We start from the raw sequence: 21,362 nt of genomic DNA on the forward strand, positions 1-21,362 counted from the left end.
AAACGTTTTTTTTCGAAAACAACAGCATTCAAACGTATTTTCGAGCTCGAAGAGCTCGAAAATGTATTCACAATAATGTTTTCGAGGTTCTTGAGCTCGAAAACAGCGGGAAGTTTTGGGGCTGGCCCGCAGGGTCAACTGACAGACCGATTTTTTTTTCCCGGGACGATACAAATGTCTATTAAAATGTTATGAAATTATATAAATTTCTACAATAATTTTGAAAAATCATACTAGTTTTGATGCATTAATGTATAATTACTAGGATGCTCTGTTTGAAACGGACATTTTTTTTTCGTTCTCCATTAAAAATCTTGTTCTATCCCGGCTAGAATTTCTTCCTGATTTATCTGAAGTACCACAAGGACCTTATCAGGTTAATATAAGGTTTGCCTGATTAGGGCAAACCTGACAAGTTCCTTGTCAGGACCTCATCAGGATATCCCTATTCAAAAAAAAAGTTATTTGCCATCGGGTCAACCTGACAAGTTGCTGATCAAGGCCTCATCAGGATATCCCTATTCAAAAAAAAGTTATTTGCCATCGGGTCAACCTGACAAGTTCCTGATCAGGGCCTCATCAGGATATCCCTATTCAAAGAAAAGTTATCTCATACCTTTAAATATTCCATTTACAGGCTAAAAATTAAACAAAGTACAAAAGAATATTATATAAAAATCACGTCAATCATTGCAGCACAGATTTTTTACTTCTTCATCAGTTATTCTTTGACATCATAATGACTATTATATTTACACTTTCAAAATCACATGTGTATGCCAGCGCAGTGGATAGCATTGAGGACTTTGAATCAGAAGGACGCCGGTTTGAGCCTAGCAGTCATCGGGATTTTTTCATCAATAAAAAATATATTTACTTCCTCTAATTAATGCTCTCGATACGATAGATAACATTCTCGATCGAATTAAAATTCTCTTATTTTTTTTTGCAATTTAATATTTTTTTAAAAATAATTACTAATAAGATAATCCTGATGAGGATTGGATGAAGATATCCTGGTAAGGTCTTGTTATCTTGATAAGGCATTCCCGATAAGGACCTCATGGGTCTTAAGCGTTACATCCATATTAGAATCCTCGTCAGGATACCCTGATCGGGACCTTATTTGAAATAAGGTTAACCCGATAACGCCCAGATAAAAATTCAGTCTAATTTTGAGCTCTTAATATCAATTTTAAGAACCGGAACAACGTCGTTGAATTTTTTCCATGCTAAAAACATGTCATTCTCGATTTGTTTAATTTTAATAAATAAAACTCAGTCCCGTATTAACGAATCTTATTGTTTCAAAGTTTTAGTTAAAGAAATTTGTATGTTCTTTGAAAAAGCCTGTATGTGCCCAGCAGTACTTTCTCCTACAGCCCGTGTGGAATCCTTGAAAGTCTAATTTCCTATCAAATTGGTGGTTTTTTTATGTTAACTAGTAAACGGTTGACTTACAGGAAAAATAGTATCGAATATTTTTTGTGGGAAATTTATTTTTCTACAAAAATTTAACATACACTTATCCAAAAAATTAAAGGAACAAGAAAATTTTATAAATTTTTTAGTGATTTTTAGAAGGCTGTATTTTCGTGAAAAATGATCTATCGAAAAAATTAAAAAAGCAAATTAAAGTTTAAAATCTCTAGTTTGAAGATCTTACAGCAAAATATTTATTTGAGCCACGGTTTTTTCGGAATCATAAGAAAAAGGTCAAGACAAAATTTTTCTAAATTTTTTGGTTTTATTTTTTAGGTCTATGGGACCGGAAAAAATTTTTTCAAAAAAACGAATTCATGGCTCGTTCAGGAAATTTATTCAGCTACAATTTGTTTTTTTTTTGTTTCTCTGTACGACAATTTGCTGCTGAGATATCAGCCTTCAAATGAAAAAGAATCCTTTTGTCTTTGTTTATTGATATCTAAGCAAGTAATGGTCACACAGTAATTTAAAAGGCAGTTTAATGAACGTGAATAAATTCCCTACAAGCTCCATTTTCGATTTTTTCAAAAAAAAAATTTTTTTCATCCTTGATATCCATTTGAAGAACCAACAAAAAATGGCCATTTTCTGGTATTTTAGTCAACTCATCGCTACTCTGCAAATATTGATAAAAAAAATAATTTTGCCAGGTGATTTTACAGCTTAATGTACCCCAAAAAAAAATCATCAATTATTTGAACGATTCGTCAATTATATTTTGACTCCATCAGCAAAACTTAATACGAGTTCTTTATGTCCAAATATCACATAAGTTACCCAGGTAGGAATCGCCAAGGCTAACTATGGGCCGAGCCTGGCCCTGTTGTCACTTGCCAAGCTTCGACAGCTGACCATTGGCCTAAGCCTCGGCCGGGGCTTGGCCCAATGGTTTGATTACGTTAAGCCAAGTCTTGGCAGCTAATTACTAGCCCGAGTCTAGGCCGAAGCTTGGTCCAATGGTTTCATTAAGTTAAGCTGAGCCTTTGGTAGTGACCATTGGCCAATGCCTCAGCCTGGGTAAATTTTTATTTAATATTAAAATTAGCCACTTTACATGTGTCTATGTATTTTTATATAGAGAAGACCAAGGCATAACGGTCCACCGAGTATACGATTAATATCAAGAGTTGAAATTTTCTAAAAAGGAAAATTATTTGATATACAATAATTTAGATTTAATTAGTTATTGCTATGTTCAAAACTTTTGGTAACATAAATGGTAAACTTCAATAAAGAATATAGTAGTCCTACTTGATCTTATTCTAAATTTATTCATTTATATCAAATCATAAAATTACAAATTAATAAAAAAAAAATAAATAAATAAAAAATATACGTCTATCTAGTATTTCTAGATTAAATTATATTTAAATAATTAACAAACAAAAAACTCATGATTATCCGAACATCAGATTTAGCACAGTGGATAGCGTCCCGGCCTAGTGATCAGAAGGATCTCAGTTCGAACCCCGGTAGCCCCCGAATAATTTTATTCGTTATTTCCCATTAATTCAGTAATTAGTTAATTACACTCCAATGTAATGTCGACAAAAGTGTGATCAAACTTTTTTTTTAATTATATTTATTAATTTAAATGATAATATTTTAGATAGAGCATTGGGTGAGCCTTAGATTTTTTACTCCCCGAGGTTTGGCCGAGGCTTGATTTTTTGTTTCCCAAGCCTTGGCCGAGGGTTGAAATTTTGTTTCTCAAGGCTTGGAACATCACTGATGGCCACCAACCTTACCTGCTACCCCAATTGAGCATTCAAAATTCGCTTATTGAAAATACTCTCACACTAGGCCCAATCATAATCAAGTAAGGGAGGAGCTTTCCGATCATTGCCGAAATTAATAAAACTACAAGACAACAGCGAATAAAAGAGTAGTGACCGGAACGACCAGACTGAACAGACGTTCAGGACAGAGTCCATAGGATCGGGCAACCATCGAGACGCCTAAAGTTACAACCAGGAAGGATAGAGCCGGGATGACCAAGTAACCACGGGACAAACTACACGGACCAGGACAACTACACGAACCAGGACAAATACCGGACCAGGACAACTAATACTGGACAACCGACGGTGTAAGAATCAACGAAAATCGTAATAGGTATTTTATAGAATATTCCCAGAATATTTATTAATCAACTACGCAGTTAAATGTCGTGTCCGTGAAGTATTGTCGTGTCTATTTTCGTGTAATATTCAATCGAAAACCGGTCTCAACATAATTAGCTTTGTTGTTTCCAGGCAGGTTGTATAAAGCATTGCCAGAAAATTCTTCTGGAATTTTCCAGGCAGGTTGCGTAAGGCATTCGCCGGAAAAGCAATTGCGATCTAGTCAGAATTATCTAGTCACTAATAATAGGATAAATTAATTATAATTAAGTTAAATAAAATCAAATAAACAAAATATAAACGTTAAATGTGTCGTAAAGTAAAACATGTTCAAGTTTTGAGTATTGGATATAGAGTCAGTGAATAAATTGTTAAGCGGTAAAATAAAATAAATCCTAAAACCGGCTTAACAAAATTGTTGGTAAAAGAAAGGTTAACGTCTATAAGAAATTAGTTGTGGTTAATTGATAGTGATTTTAAAGTGTAGTAATTAATTATATGGGAATTAATTTAAATCAGAAAATAGGTATAATGGAATTTTATGTTGTAAAGTGTGTGAGTGTGGATAGTGTACTTAGGAAATTAATGGATGCGTAAATAAGGTTATATCACGTAGAGGGTCCAGGGGACCGCGTGAATTTGTTGCAAAGAAGTTATATCGCGTAGAGGGTCCAGGGGACCGCGCGGGAAAATGTTAGCCACGTAGAGGGTCTTGTCAACTGCGTGGAAAAAAGAGTTAAGTCGAGTGTGTGTATTATAGTCCAGGGGACTCAGTGTGAGTGTGTGTGTGATATAGTCAAAGGTAGTTGACATTAGGTAATAAAGTTTATAAGATTTAAAAAGGTAATAAGGTTTATAAAATAAAGGTTTAAATAAATATTGTCGAGGTCGAATAAATGAAGGTTAAAATTGTTAATTGTGAAATAAATTAATTAATTGTAAATTATCCTTCCTCTTCCTTCTCTTACAAAACAATTTTACACCGACCCTGATGATCTAAGATCCGGCTCTGGGAGGCCGTTATTACTTCCAGTGGCGCCCTTTGTAAGGACGACCAGAGTAGCAGCTTAGCCCTGTTATAGACCAGTGCTCACCCAATGGTTCAGCAAAGGCTTGACTAAGGCTTGCGCCAAGGCTCGGAACTCTGGCATGACGACCGGCCAATGCCTGGTCCGAGCCTTGTCCAATGGTCCCTTCCTACCAGGGTAGCCAGATGTACCTATGTATAGTTCTATACGAACCATACAAGACCATCCATGTTCTATAAATAGCTATGTAAGCCCCCCTATGATTAGTTTTTCACGCTACATATACTCAAATACACGCTCACGCTTGTACACATACAGATACTGACCCATATACACAGCTTTTATTGTGAATATAATTTTAAATCCGAATTTTCATTATGTACATAATTTTAATTCTCGCATTTTCATTATGTTCATAATTTTAATTCTCGCATTTTCATTATGTACATTATTTTAATTCTCGCATTTTCGTTATGTACATAATTTTAATTCCAAATTTATATTATGTACATAATTTTAATTCCAAATTTTTATTATGTACATAAATTTAATTCTACCATTTTCATTATGTACATAATTTTAATTCTACCATTTTCATTATGTGAATAATTTTAATTCTACCATTTTCATTATGTACATAATTTTTATTCTACCATTTTCATTATGTACATAATTTTTATTCCGAATTTTCATTATGTACATAATTTTAATTCCGCATTTCCATTATGTACATAATTTTAATTCTCGCATTTTCATTATGTACATAATTTTAATTCTGAATTTTTATTATGTACATAATTTTAATTCTCGCATTTCCATTATGTACATAATTCTAATTCTCGCATTTTCATTATGTACATAAATTTAATTCTGAATTTCCATTATGTACATACTTTAAATTCAGTATGCCTGAATATCTAAAAAATTAATATATTATTAGCTCTCATAACTCAAAATGTTCCAATTATTTTTATAGGATAGTATAGTTTAAATTCAACATATTTTTAGTATGAAGATCATAATTTTAATAGAACTCATTACAATTATGTCAGTACATAATAATATATAATGATTAAAATTATCTAAACACATAATGATAATGTAATTCATTTTTATTATGTGCCACTATAATTTTAAATAATCAAAAATATTAATGTCAGAACATAATTATAAATAACCAGATTATTATTATGTCAGGAGATAATAATTATTTTTAATAAAAATTATGCATGATAATAAAATTAATGTGTCGCATTTTAATTATGCCTCGATTAAAATTGTTTCAATTTTTTTATGACAATTTATTTTTTCTCTAATTTATTTGTTAACATTAAATAGTAAAACGGCGTGCCATAGGTAATCAAATAGCCCGGACATTAAAAAAAAAAAAGAAATCGAACTGAAAATTTTTTTAATCACAGTCAAAGAAACAAAATTATGAGAATTTTTTTTCTTATTGTTTTTAAAACAAACTAAATACTTTTGTTTTTAATAAAACGATTTACACTTTAGGTTTTTATTAAAATAACTGAATTGTTAATAATTATTAGTAACTTTTTGTAAATTCAAAAAGTAAATTTAAAATCGTTTCATGTGAATAGAAGAGTTTAGCTGCTGAAAAATAATATTAAAATACCTATAGACGAAAAATAAAAGCTGCCTACACTAATCTGGACACCTCAAAAATCAGAACATGTCCTGGGAAACCCTTATCAATGGCAACCCTACTGGGTACCTTCCCGGGTACCAGACAGTGTATAAATTTAATTTTTTTTTTTTTTTTTCAATCATCATGCTTAATATCTAGAAAAAGCAGAATCCAAAAAAAAATTTTCGTACTTAAAAAAAAAATTTTTTTTATGTCCTCATTGTACCTATAACGCAATTTATTTGTGTATTATAGTCGAATTTATTTTGATAAACTATAAATAAATATAAAATGAATAAAATAAAACACTCATTAAATGAATAATTGAACATCGTTCGATCTCATTCAACAAGAAAAAACTCTTTGATGAACGTATATTAGAAGCAAGAAAATAAGAACTCGTGCAGGATAGTATTTTTATCAGTTCATTCAATTTTAGACACCGAGAAAGAACTCGCTGAAAGTACGGGAAGGATCCGCCGTCCCGTCTACAATCCATCGTCAGCAGATTCATCTTGTGAGAAAGACGAGCAGATAGACCTGTTACTTTCGGCCAAAAAAAAAAGAAAAGTAATTATTACTAATTGGATCAAACAAATATTATATTCTTATCAAATTCTAATTTTTCTGATGAAATTTTAACTTTTATAGAACTCGCAGATTAACGAAAACAAGGTCAAGAAGTTAATGAGTGAAGATATAATGAAAACTTACCAATTACAACGGGAAAAAGAATTTCAAGAAATAAGTATTATTCCACCTGAAAGCTCGGCAAGTGATGATAATAATAATATTGGTGACAAGACAGCAACAAATGAGACACAGCATCTGGATGAGGTAATAAATTGTTATATTATATATACATAAATCTCTTAATATCCATGCTGAAGATGTAAATTTTAATTTACAAATAAAATAAATGTAGATTAATAATAAGAAAACTTATTTTTAATCACGAATATTTATGTTGGGAATTCAAAAATATTTTTTAAAAATACATTTGAACGCGAGAAATTAAATTTATCAGCGATTTTTCAACCTTTATCACGATTAATCGAATTACTAAATTATTTTCTACTTCGCATTTCGAATGTTGAAATTATAAGTAATGTTTAGTTTATTATTTTATCTATTCGGATTATAAACCAATTATAGTATTTCCATTATTACGTGATTTTTTAATTTTAAAATTACAAATCTGTGATGCATAATTTATATTGTCAATGTTTTTTTTTGAATATTTGAATTGAGAAGATTTTTTTCATAATCTAATGCGAAATAGGTTTCAAAACTTAAATTTTTTGATGTTAACATAGAAAATAATTATTATCGAATGATCCATTCTGCGTATTAAAATTAAAATAAAATTTATTCATTGTTTGTTATGATTATCATAAACAGAAAAAAAATTTTCAATCTCTAATGTTGAGTGTTGAATTAACAAAGTGATTTGTAAATTTTTAATGACGATTTGAAAAACAAAAATTTGATACATAACATTTTATTTTGATTTCGATGAAAATCTAATATTTAATATCCATTTTGAGTAATAAATCTCTATATTAATTCAGAAATTGTCAATCCTCATTGCTTAAATAAAAAAAAAATAACCAATTTTTATTGTAAATATTAAATTGAGGATTAAATTTACATTTTTTCTTACCTGTATTACATTAATAAATTGTTAGTAATCTAATGATTTAATTCGAATAATGCTAACTGAAAACTAAAAATTCGCTATTATAATTCAGAGGCTTTTCAAATTAAACATCAATTTATAGTATTTCATTTAGATTGTTTGTTATTAATACAGTCGACTACCCGCCATAAACCTGCCTGTAGTATGCCTCTTTCCCTCAATCGGGAGTTACTGAGTCCAAAGATTTTCCCCCACTTAACCACTTTTTTGAGTTTCATACTAAACATTCCGTTATAAGCCTCCGTTAAAATTGTCTAAATTATAAACTAACAATAGGAAACAATATCCAAATAAATGATGAAAATTTACTATCGATGTTTCGCGGGGAATAATTTAATCATTATTAAGTAAAATATAATTTATTGTTTGTAGTTTTTATCATTAATTACAATTAAAGCTTCTGTTACAATTTAAAAGGTTTATTGGTCATTATGTTTATCAATGAAATTATTATTATCATTACTGTAATTAATACCGTTGTCGTTATTATTTTGTGCATTACAATCATTATTAGTATAAAAAAGTTTTTATTTTAGCGCTATAAGCACTAGAAAAATTGAGATAGTGACGTATGTAGCAAATCGTAAATATTACATTTAAAATCATATAAAATAAAATAGGTTTACAATGGGTAGTCGAGAAAAAAACAAAACGTACGACAGTAGGATAACTGAAATTCCGAGAAAAATTTGCCCTACGTCCCCTAGACCAGGTTTGTAACGGGTAGTCAACTGTAAATTTATTAATTGTAAATTTCGATTTAAAAAATCCAAAAAATATTTAAAATTTCCAATCCCGAGTAATAATGTAATTTTGTAATGTAATTTATAGGGACAAGATGTTTGCCTCAACTTCGAAATGAATGGTTTAAATGGTTAATATTACGGCAAAAATATTGGTCTTATAAAAAAACTTTTCAAACTAAAGTTGTAGGAAGTTTATTTTTATAAAAAAATGTCTCTAATGATTTTTTTATACGACCAATATTTTCACCGTAATTAAAAAATTGAGATTCGTAATGAATTATTCAAATTTTTGTTAATTATGAAAATCTTAATTTTGAAATTACGGTGAAAATATTGATCGTATAAACAAATCATTAGAGACATTTTCTCAAGTAAATAGATTTTCTTACAACTTTTGTTTTGAAAATTTTTTTATATGGCCAATATTTCCACTGTAATTCCAAAACTTGATACCATATTGATACCTACTTACTAAATTTTTTTAAAATTATAACGTTTCTCTAAATTCATAGCATTTGAGTTCAAAATTACTTTTCATTTTTTGGTTTCGTGTGTTAGAATAGCAAATAAATTTTGAAATTTAGAATTATCAATTTTTGTATTAAAATTAAATTTTTCTATTTTAAATTTCGATCAGTAGACTGAAAAATTAATTTTTTATTTTTTATATCGATAATTCAAATCAAAAATTTCTCTTGTTATCTCTGATGGCGAATGATTCCATTTAAAATGGGTTTATAAATTTCGATGTGATTAGTTGAATTAAAAAGTAATTTTTAAAATATCTAAGCAATAATGTTTCGTACATCAGAAGTTCTTGCTTTATTCAGGATATATTTTTAATTTATAAAAAAATTTTAAAAAGTTTTTCAAAAACAAAAAATAATAAAATTTCACATTCATATAAGCATCATCTTTAGAACTTATTGTTTTTTTGATGATTTCAAATTGATATTACGACAAGTATAAAAATGAGCTAAATTGTATTATCAATTTTTTTTTAGTCTACACTCTCGATTACACACCGAGCCATCCCAACAATTCAAACGAATCAGGTGAGCAGCACAAAATATTACTTCTGTTTTTTAATTATTCTACACTGAGAAAAAAAAATACTATTTTCCAAACAAGAATTTCTTGGTTGAAGAAATCCGATCAAAATTTTTATTTTATTATTATTAATTATCAATTTCTTGAGAAAAGAGCTTCAAATTTATTTTCGTTATTATATGAATTTGATATTATATCATGAGTAAACAAAAAAATAGCTTTACTTGAATTAAATAAAAATTTTTTCCTTTAATTCTACGAATTCTTGAGACAAAATTATATATTTTTGAAAATTATCAAGAACATATGTTTTTGTCGCAAGTAAATGTTCTTGATAAAAGTATTTTTTTTTCTCAGTGTAATATTAATATTCTCTATCGCATCCATATTATCTGATGTATCATTCTGTTCTTGAAGAATAGATTATTGATAATTTTAAATAAATATTAGGATGACCATAAAATTTTTTTTAATTATATTTAACAAAAAAATTTTTAGGAATTTCATGGCGACAAGGAAACTGAAATGCTGGCGCAATTATTGCAAAAAAATAGAGAACAAGCTGAAAAGATTAAACGACTAAGTCAACAACTTGAACGGAACGTACAACGCGATATTTACCAGCAACAGCAAGAAGAAGAAGAAGAACAACAACAACGACGACAACAACAACTCCAACTACAAGAAGAAGAACGACGACGACAACAACAACAACAAGACGAAGAAGATCGACAACAACAACAGCTCCAGCAACAAGACGAAGAAAAACGACAACGACAACTCCAGCAACAAGACGAAGAAGAACGACAACGACAACTCCAGCAACAAGACGAAGAAGAACGACAACGACAACTCCAGCAACAAAACGAAGAAGAACAACAATCACAACAACAACAACCACAACCACAACAATTGCGTCATGAAGATGATATTCGTCGGATTGTTGAACCCATCCATGTAGGAGGTGGTTTTTATGTGCCCAGTTTATCTTATCGTGAAGCGTTTAATAGTTACGTCCCGTCGAAATTTGTGAAAATCATGTCGCATGGAATATGGGGTGTTGAAAAACTCGCAACCAAAGTTGTTCGTAAACAAAAAAATACAGGGGATAAAAAGGAGTTAACACCTGAGAAGAAAGTCGTAATTTTATATCACTATGAAAGATTTAAAAAAAAAAGAAACCTTTCCAAAGATCTATATGACGTTGAAGTAGGCAAGCTGAACAAGTATCTTGGAACCGCAATAACGAGTGCTCGAAAAAATTCAAATAAAGATAGACCTTAGAGAATGAACAATTAATTTTACAATACACGTAACCATCTTGAAGTTCCAGCTAAACAAAATTGATCTCATTTCCTACTAGAGTGATTTTTCCATAGCAATAATTTATTTATTTATTGATTTGAAGACTATCAGAAAGTAAATTTGAAATTTTCTAGATAATTTTTATGTATTATTAATATTTAATAGATTTAATAAAAAATATAGTAAAAAAAAAAGATAAATATAATTGTATGGTCGATGAAAAATTAGTTATCTATAATTTATATTTTTAATGAATATATATTTTAATAAACTTCATATTTTCTGTTTGGTTGAAACTACTGTTATTTTTTTAAATAAATAAAACAAATAAAAAATATGCTTTAGTAATTAACTTAATGTATACCTCATAAATATTTTTCTTTTTATTTCTTGTAAATGCTCCTATTCCATATTTTATTAATTCCAAAAAATTCAAAGTAAGTATTTCTTCGAGTTTTATTGTTTCTTAAAATGAACTAAAAAACTCTGAAAAAGTCGAAAAAATCATTTTCAAGAGAACGCAATAACCGCGAGAATCGTCTTTTAAATCTCAAAGAAACTCGGAATAATGAATAAAAAGAGAAACCAAAAAAGCACTTAAAATATGCTCTATACCTCTTCAAAAGTCAGAATAATCATTTCTAAGACAAAACAAAAATCTCTTTAAATATGTGATTATCTCAGAAAAACTAAAAAAAAACATATTTTCTTTTACTCGTTCTCTGAAGTTTTTTCTTAAAAACTCTTGATAACTCTTCTGGCAGAGTCTAAATATCACTCTGTTTTTTGTCTTTAAAACACTTCCAAAATATTTATCTGCATTTTTTATACTTTTTAAGAGATTTTCTTAGAAAATAAGATTTTTAAAAGTCTTATTCTGAATTTTACAAATCTTTTTCTGAGTTCTTCAAGAGAAATTTTTCCACCAGGGCCGTAGTTCTCAGAATTGCTCGAAGAAATAAAATAAAATAAAAAATAAGATTTTATTTCGGTAAATTACACGATCAAATAATTATTACGCGTAATTAATTATTTAATTTATTAGTAGTACGTACGCACTGCACTTATTTATTAATTATTGCACTCGTACACTTTGTTCAGATTCGCGCCGATGCTTCGGCTTGTTCACTTATTCACAGGAAGCGGTTATTGTCGGTCGTAATTAATTGTCGCGAATTATTGTTCGTTGATCAAACTCGGATTGATGTTACATGCCGTAATTCAAATCGTTCATACGTCGAAATCGAGAATTGTTCAGAATCGAATTGTTCAAATAAAAAAACGTGGCCGTTCAGTACGGCGTCTATCCCGGATCTCTCGTGACAATCAATGCGTCGAGTCGATTGCTTGGTCATAGTCGAAATTTTTGCTCATAGGTATCACCAGAATTGGCTCACCGGATAACTATTTATTTTATTTAAATAATTTCAATCCTCGGGTCGATGTCGAATTTTTTCTCATGTTACAATATATATATATATATATATATATATATATATATATATATATATATATATATATGTAATATAACGGACTTTGGAGGACACGATTGCGTCTACAGTTCTTATCCGATCTTAATGAAATTTTCTACACTTATTTTATGTGTAATTACCACGGTTAAGTTCGAAGATGGGCTGAATCGGTCGATTAGTTTAGAAGTTATGGCTGTTTGAAATTTTAAGGATTTTTGGAAAAAGTAGTTTAAAGGTTGAGTAATAAGCTTTAATTTATGACCTTAAACTTTATATTTTGACCATTTCTTCCAATAGTATGATAGCCTTGAAAATTTTAATAATATCAAAAAATGTTGAAAATATCGTTTTCATTCCACATAACGTATGCTTGTCCCATTATAATCCAGTTTTGTCAGTTGTATTTTATTGCGCACAAAATAACCTGTAAATTTTATTGCTATTTTATATTTTAAAAGTATTTCTTTGATTAATTATGATGTAGCAAATTTACCTCTAATCCCTATGATTATCACTGGTCTTGTCATTACGATAGCGCCCACAGTTCTTATCGGATTTTAATCAAATTTTTTACACTCATTCTATCGGCGATTACCTTGATCAAGTTCTAGGGTAGGCTGAATCGTTTGAATAAGTTTGAAGTTTTGGCTGTTTGAAATTTTCATGATTTTTCGTAAAAATCAGTTTTTATTCACTGCTAAAGTTTATATAACTTCAAAACTAATATTCATAGACAATTGCCGTAAAAAGTATCTGAAAGCTTGTATAATAATCTTGAATTTATGACCCTAATCTTTATGTTTTGATTATTTTTTCCAATGAAATCAAAAAATGTTGGAAATATGGTTTTCATTCAAATCAACTTAAGCATTTGTTACGTCTAACATACAATTATTCATATGCAGTCTCTTATTTTGAGTCAAGACACTTAAGTCCTTCACTCGGGCGACGGAGACCTCGTCGTTACGGTAATGAGTATGAAATAGTAGCCAATATAAGGAATTATTTTAGAAAAATAATAATAAAAGAACTAGAACTTACAATTGGTTATGTTATTTTTATTCAGCTTCAGTTGTACAATTAAATTGTTGTTGTTGGTTGGAAGGCCGTTTGTTATTATAAATCGTTTGATAAACCAGGTAGAGATTTCGCGTTCAATTTTTATTCGATTTGTACCCCTGGGTTAGCTTTGTAATTTAATAGTGTTGGAGAACTGAGAAACTCGCAGAATACTTTCTTAACCCGACGCACAGTGTAAAAAAAGTATCGTGACGAAGCTTAAACTCAACGAAAATTAATAAGACTGGACATCTAGACCGAAAATCGTGAGTTTATATAGACTAGCTAATGAGGGGAAATGGCATGAGTCACGGCCCGTGTCCTTGCTCTTGTACAAGAATAAGATGCGAACCGTGCCAGCTTCTAATTTTTATGAGCTCCTGATGGCTTCTAACGAATTTCTCCTACTGCGGTTTTTATTTTGCACGTGCGGTAGCCACGGTTAAAGAATAAGAAAAATATATAATTAATATTTAAATTGTATCTTTTAATTTTTCAGTTTTTGGTTTATTCCCTTCATAATCAATATTTTTAATATGGATGTAAGTTATTCAGGGTTCATTATTTCCCTTAAAAGTACATGAAGGTTGAATTCCGCAAGGTAATATCGCTCGTAACTATGGATCACGAGTCCCTGGTTAAAAAAGTGAATTAAAAAGGATTAAAAAAGCACACATACTTAATACTCCTTAATACTCTTTAATACTCTTAATTCTCCGGAGAATTCAGATCGAACATAAAATGAATCCTATTTAATTCTCCATCATCTAGCGACAAAATTATTATCGTTTTAGGATTAAAAAGAATAAAAAAGGATTAAATATTTTTAATCCTAACTTATCCTTTTTAATTCTAAAATAATATTGCAATTTCTGATCGCGCAGAGGATTCAAAAAATTTTAATTCTAACTAATTCTTTTTAATTCTAAAAAAATATTCAATTTCTGTTATCGTGGAGGATTCAAGAGAATAAAAGAGGATTAAAAAAAGTTTAATCCTAACTAATTCTTTTTAATTCTAAAATAACTTTGAATTTCTGTCCTCGCGGAGGATTCAAGAGAATAAAAGAGGATTCAAAATAGTTTAATCCTAACTAATTCTTTTTAATTCTAAAATCATATTTAATTTCTGTTCCCGTGGAGGATTCAAGAGAATAAAGGAGGATTCTAAAAAGTTTAATCCTAACTAATTCTTTTTAATTCTAAAATCATATTTAATTTCTGTTCCCGTGGAGGATTCAAGAGAATAAAAGAAGATTCTAAAAAGTTTAATCCTAACTAATTCTTTTTAATTCTAAAATCAGATTCAATTTCTGTTCCCGTGGAGGATTCAAGAGAATAAAAGAGGATTGGAAAAAGTTTAATTCTAACTAATCCTTTTTAAATCCAAATTAATATTAAATTTCTGTTCCCGTGAAGGATTCGAGAGAATAAAAGAGAATTCAAAAAAGTTTAATCTTAACTAATTCTTTTTAATTCTAAAATAACTTTGAATTTCTGTCCTCGCGGAGGATTCAAGAGAATAAAAGAGGATTCATAATAGTTTAATCCTAACTAATTCTTTTAATTCTAAAATAACTTTGAATTTCTGTTCTCGCGGAGGATTCAAGAGAATAAAAAAGGATTCAAAAAAGTTTAATCCTAACTAATTCTTTTTAATTCTAAAATAACTTTGAATTTCTGTCCTCGCGGAGGATTCAAGAGAATAAAAGAGGATTCATAATAGTTTAATCCTAACTAATTCTTTTTAATTCTAAAATCATATTTAATTTCTGTTCCCGTGGAGGATTCAAAAGAATAAAAGAGGATTCTAAAAAGTTTAATCCTAACTAATTCTTTTTAATTCTAAAATAACTTTGAATTTCTGTTCTCGCGGAGGATTCAAGAGAATAAAAGAGGATTCAAAAAAGTTTAATCCTAACTAACTCTTTTTAATTCTAAATTAATATTTAATTTCTGTTCTCGCGGAGGATTCAAGAGAATTAAAGAGAATTGGAAAAAAATTAATTCTAACTAATCTTTTTAATTCTACAATCATATTTAATTTCTGTTCCCGTGGAGGATTCAAGAGAATAAAGGAGGATTCTAAAAAGTTTAATCCTAACTAATTCTTTTTAATTCTAAAATCATATTTAATTTCTGTTCCCGTGGAGGATTCAAGAGAATAAAAGAAGATTCTAAAAAGTTTAATCCTAACTTATCCTTTTTAATTCTAAATTAATATTTAATTTCTGTTCTCGCGGAGGATTCAAGAGAATTAAAGAGAATTGGAAAAAGTTTAATTCTAACTAATCCTTTTTAAATCCAAATTAATATTAAATTTCTGTTCCCGTGAAGGATTCGAGAGAATAAAAGAGAATTCAAAAAAGTTTAATCCTAACTAATTCTTTTTAATTCTAAAATAACTTTGAATTTCTGTCCTCGCGGAGGATTCAAGAGAATAAAAAAGGATTCAAAAAAGTTTAATCCTAACTAATTCTTTTTAATTCTAAAATAATATTAAATTTCTGTTTCCGAGGAGGATTCAAGAGAATAAAAGAGGATTCAACAAAGTTTAATCCTAACTAATTCTTTTTGATTCTAAAATAATGTTGCTATTTCTGTTCTTCCCGTGAATTCGAGAGAATAAAACAGGATCCGAAAAAGTTATATTCCATCTTATTTTTTTTAATTTTAAAGTCATGTTGCAATTTCTGTTTTTCCCGAGAATTCGATAGAATAAATCAGGATTCGAAAAAGTTATATTCCATCTTATTTTTTTTTAATTTCAAAGTCATGTTGCAATTCCTGTTCTCGCTGAGAATTCGAGAGAATTGTAACCATAACAAAAAAAATTATTTTTCTTTTAAGGGCATTCTCAGACAGTGCCCCCCACTTTTTAAAAATATGCAATGACTTTCAACTATCATAACCGTATTAAAATTTTATTAATCAATTAAAAAAAAATCAAAATTTTAATTGAAAAAAGGACAACGTAGTCGTAATTTCGTTGCGATATAGAATTTAGAAAAAATTACTTACCCAACAAAATTAAAAAATTCTAATTATAAAATTGACAGGACGATTTCACGAAAATTTATTTAACGAATTTTGTTTAACTTCGAATTGATATCAAGTGTAAATAATTTTTTTTCTATATCTATATATCGGCGAAATTACAACTACGTTGTCCTTTTTTCAATTAATGCTTCAATTTTTTTTTAATTAATTGCTAAAAATTTGATACGCTTATAACAGTTGAAAGTCATTCAAAAATTTTAAAAAGTGGGGGGCACTGTCTGAGAATGGCCTTAAACTTTGAAAAAACAAAATAATAATGATTAGTAATTATTTATATATTAAAATTTTATTCTGGGAAAGAAAAGAAATAATAATTTTATACGTGAAATTTTATTTTTTTTATGGAGAAATTTGTGGAAAAAAAAAGTAATTAAAAGAGAAAAAGGCAACGGGAAAAAAATGTAAGAGTGATCGTGAGACGCTCGCCGACCGACAATCTGGCGGGAGAGAGTAAGTGAGCGAAAGTTAGTTTCGCGCTCACCGCTAGAGCGTGCGGGCTTCTTGGATATGGACACTTATAGTAGAAGTGTTAAAAGCAAATGCAGCGGACGTTAATTGTCAGTCTTCACTCTACTGCTAACAAGTGAACTTTGCGTAGCAGAGTGGGAAGTACCTACTGGTAGTGGCGCAGTATACCCTGCACCACGTCCTATATGTATATATCTGGTATAGATAATATGTTATTTTTGGTATAACCAGTGGTCTTCCCCATGGACAATTCGGGATATCCATCCCAGTTCGGGCTCTCTATATTTTTCTTGAGAATAGTTCTTTATTCTTTTCGATTAATATGAAGAGAATTAAAAAGCATTAAAAATTTCCAAATATGAATTCTCCTCAATTCGATTTAATTCTCGGAAGAGAATTAAAAAGTATTAAAAATTACAAAATATGAACTCTCCTCAATTCTATTTAATTCTCTGAAGAGAATTTAAAAGTATTAAAAATTTTAAAATATGAATTCTCCTCAATTCTATTTAATTCTCTGAAGGGAATTTAAAAGTACAAAAAATTTCAAAATATGAATTCTCCTCAATTCGATTGAATTCTCTGAAGAGAATTAAAAAGTATTAAAAATTTCAAAATATGAATTCTCCTCAATTCTATTTAATTCTCTGAAGAGAATTTAAAAGTATTAAAAATTTTTAAATATGAATTCTCCTCAATTCTATTTAATTCTCTGAAGAAAATTTAAAAGAATTAAAAATTTCAAAATATGAATTCTCCTCAATTCGATTGAATTCTCTGAAGAGAATTAAAAAGTATTAAAAATTTCAAAATATGAATTCTCCTTAATTCTAGTTAATCCTCTGAAGAGAATTAAAAAGTATTAAAAATTTCAAAATATGAATTCTCCTCAATTCTATTTAATTCTCTGAAGAGAATTTAAAAGAATTAAAAATTTCAAAATATGAATTCTCCTCAATTCGATCAAATTCTCTGAAGAGAATTAAAAAGTATTAAAAATTTCAAAATATGAATTCTCCTCAATTCTATTTAATTCTCTGAAGAGAATTTAAAAGAATTAAAAATTTCAAAATATGAATTCTCCTCAATTCGATCAAATTCTCTGAAGAGAATTTAAAAGTATTAAAAATTTCTAAATATGAATTCTCCTTAATTCTATTTAATCCTCTGAAGAGAATTTAAAAGTACTAAAAATTTCAAAATATGAATTCTCCTTAATTCTAGTTAATCCTCTGAAGAGAATTTAAAAATATTAAAAATTTCAAAATATGAATCCTCCTTAATTCTATTTAATTCTCTAAAGAGAATTTAAAAGTACTAAAAATTTCAAAATATGAATTCTCCTTAATTCTAGTTAATCCTCTGAAGAGAATTTAAAAATATTGAAAATTTCTAAATATGAATTCTCCTTAATTCTATTTAATTCTCTGAAGAGAATTAAAAAGGATTCAATTCATTTTTAATCCTCTTTAATTCTCTTTTTTAACCAGGGGTGGAAGCAAATAAGAAAAGAATTATATAGAAAAATCATTAATATCTAAATTATATCTTTTAATTATTAGGTAACTCATTTTATATAAAATGGTTCTATTACGGGGGCAAGTTATCTGAAAAGTTCAGTCTTCCCTTGGAAGATTAATAATTATGCAATTATAGTGTAGAAGGTTCTGGAAACGTCACCTTGGTTGGTCAAATATAATTTTGCCCTTGACGACATACGTCATCTTAGCTTAACCACCAAGTTGGCGATTGGGGGGGGGCGCTATCTGAGGGATACCGCTCAGCACCAGGATGGTAGCGGGATTGCTCGGGCCTCTACAAGAGTGCAAATAGTGGGGATTCCGAGGAATAATGTCGCGCTCATTGGATTAGAAAAAGAGTTCTAAGCGTTGGGGGGACCACTGGTCGTGGTCGGGAGCCAATAGAATAAAAGAGTCGTTTGGTAATTAAAAACGGAGCACTTGGTGGGTCAAGCAACAGTCTTGTCCGCGGCACGCGTCATCCGGCTTGACCTCTAAGTTATAAGATGGAAGGGTGATATCTTGGGGGGCATCGCCCGGTATCAGGAGTAATAGAGAAGCCGCTCGGTAATTAAATTGAGAGCTCTTGGTGGACGGCGAGCATGATGTCAGGACCGAGATTTTATAGCTCATAAATCACGCAACTGCGGGTCCCAAATGGGAATAGAGAAATAAGGAAACTAGAGGACTAACTCTGATGTTTTTTTAGTCTTACCCGTGAAATTGGGGTTCCCCTCTTACTCCTCTCCCTTCAGCGTCGTAAGGAACGAGAGCAAGTGTACCTAGTGTATACATGGATTTAAATGTGATATTACTTTCATGAACTATTATATATTTTTTATGGACTTATGCTGTTATATTTCAGATGACCATGAAAATGTACATATTTCCCCTATGTATATATATACGGGCGCTCCGGCCTTTTTTCTTACGGTGTGAGTACATAGGTACATATATACAACATATGCACTCAACACATGTACATATATACATATATATATATATATATATATATATATATATATATATATATATATATATATATATATATATTGTAACATGAGGAAAATTCGACATCGACCCGTGGTTTAAAAATTATTTGAAATAATAAAACCCGGTGAGCAACTTTTGGTGACATCTATGACGAAAAATTCCGACTTTGACCGAGCAAACGATCCAACGCATGGATTGAAACGAGAGATCCGGGATAGACGCCGAACTGAACGGCCACGTTTATTTTTTGTTATTTGAACAATTCGACTCGACTAAACGAACAATTTCGATTCCGACGTATGATCAAGTTGCATTACGACATGTAAGATCAATCCGAGTTTGATCAACGAACAATTAATTAATCGCGACCAATAATTTCGACCGACAATAACCGATTAAGTGATCAAGTGAACAAGCCGAAGCCTCGGCCCGAAACTGAACAAAGTGTACAACCGATTTGTTAATGAACGAGTGAAGTGCAATAATAATTAATTAACAAAATAATTAATTTCGCGTAATAACTGGTGATAGTGAAATTGAACGCGTTACCGAAATAAAATATTATTTTATATTTTATTTTATTTCCTCGAGCAATTCTGAGAATTACGGATTATCCGTGTCTCATTCGTACCGCAGTCAAGTCTTACGTTAACAATACGCTGACGTCATTCGTCAAGTATTCTGTGTGAAAAATAAAATAAGTTTATTTTATTTCGACAACCGAACTGACGTTGTGTTTGATCAAATATTATTCTACGAGCAATTTTAATTTCGTTTATATCGAGTCAAGCCGACAACGGCATTTATATTTTGTTGTAACCGATTATTTTTGTGATACCGATCAATTACTTTCTATTTAATATACGACTAATTATTTTGTGTTAATTCTGATTAATTATTTATCGTAATCTTAAATGCCTGACCTTTCCTCGATCCGCCACCCTGAGCCGAGTTATATTTTGATAATTGTTGTTTTTTTGGTGATTATAAAATCACCTGGCGCCCAACAAATAATTTTGAACAAGGTTGCCAAAAATCGTACGTGTATTCGGACTTCACTCCGGTAGATCCCCGGTGGTGAAAAACCCGTTACAATATATATATATATATATATATATATATATATATATATATCCGGCATGTTAATTTGACACGCGGTCACCACAGCAATGAGCACAGAGTTTATATATGAAAAACCGGATATAATTGAAGAATATAGATGATAACAAATACATGGTGTATCAGCGAATTACAATTAGAATGATGTACTTGATAGTGTAGAGTAATTAACACGATGTAATTAGAATAATAATACTGACAGCACGTGGTGTTCTATGCCATGTGTTGTAGAATAATGCGAGTTGCCGCGTAGCTGGCTATTGAGTTGTAATTCCGAGTATCAGAGGGCGCGTCGATAGCAGCACCTCTGGTATAGTAGAGCGTCGAGTTATCAAATGTTCTGGCGCGAACATTTGATCTTTACGCAACATTCCGCCCGCCATCAGGAACAGAGTTGCTGATTATGATCTTGAGTACCTAATGATTGATGAGTAGAGTGCCATTGAGTTAGGCATCTGGTTCTGGAGCAAGTGGTAAGAGTGCGAGCTTGGCAATTGGACGAGTGAGAGTACCAGTGGCTGTTTGAATGGTAACCACTCGAGTGAGATTGTCCTTCCCTGGATGTAGAGCAGTCACTTTAGTAAGTGA

At 30.0% G+C, this 21,362-nt stretch overlaps 1 protein-coding gene across 2 annotated transcripts in view; it reads left to right on the forward strand.

Moving 5' to 3' along the window:
• Positions 1 to 11,298, forward strand: part of LOC130677059 (putative mediator of RNA polymerase II transcription subunit 26) — a 57,338-nt gene extending 46,040 nt beyond the window's left edge. For both annotated transcript variants that reach the window (XM_057483636.1, XM_057483635.1), the window contains exons 2-5: positions 6,724 to 6,854; positions 6,936 to 7,121; positions 9,734 to 9,784; positions 10,278 to 11,298. In XM_057483636.1, coding sequence (XP_057339619.1) covers positions 6,724 to 6,854; positions 6,936 to 7,121; positions 9,734 to 9,784; positions 10,278 to 11,063 — 1,154 coding nt within the window. In that variant the 3' untranslated portion in view covers positions 11,064 to 11,298. The remainder of the gene's footprint in view (positions 1 to 6,723; positions 6,855 to 6,935; positions 7,122 to 9,733; positions 9,785 to 10,277) is intronic.
• The last annotated feature ends 10,064 nt before the right edge of the window (positions 11,299 to 21,362 follow it).

Source organism: Microplitis mediator, chromosome 11, assembly GCF_029852145.1.
Source record: "Microplitis mediator isolate UGA2020A chromosome 11, iyMicMedi2.1, whole genome shotgun sequence".
Classification (NCBI taxonomy): Eukaryota; Metazoa; Arthropoda; class Insecta; order Hymenoptera; family Braconidae; genus Microplitis; species Microplitis mediator.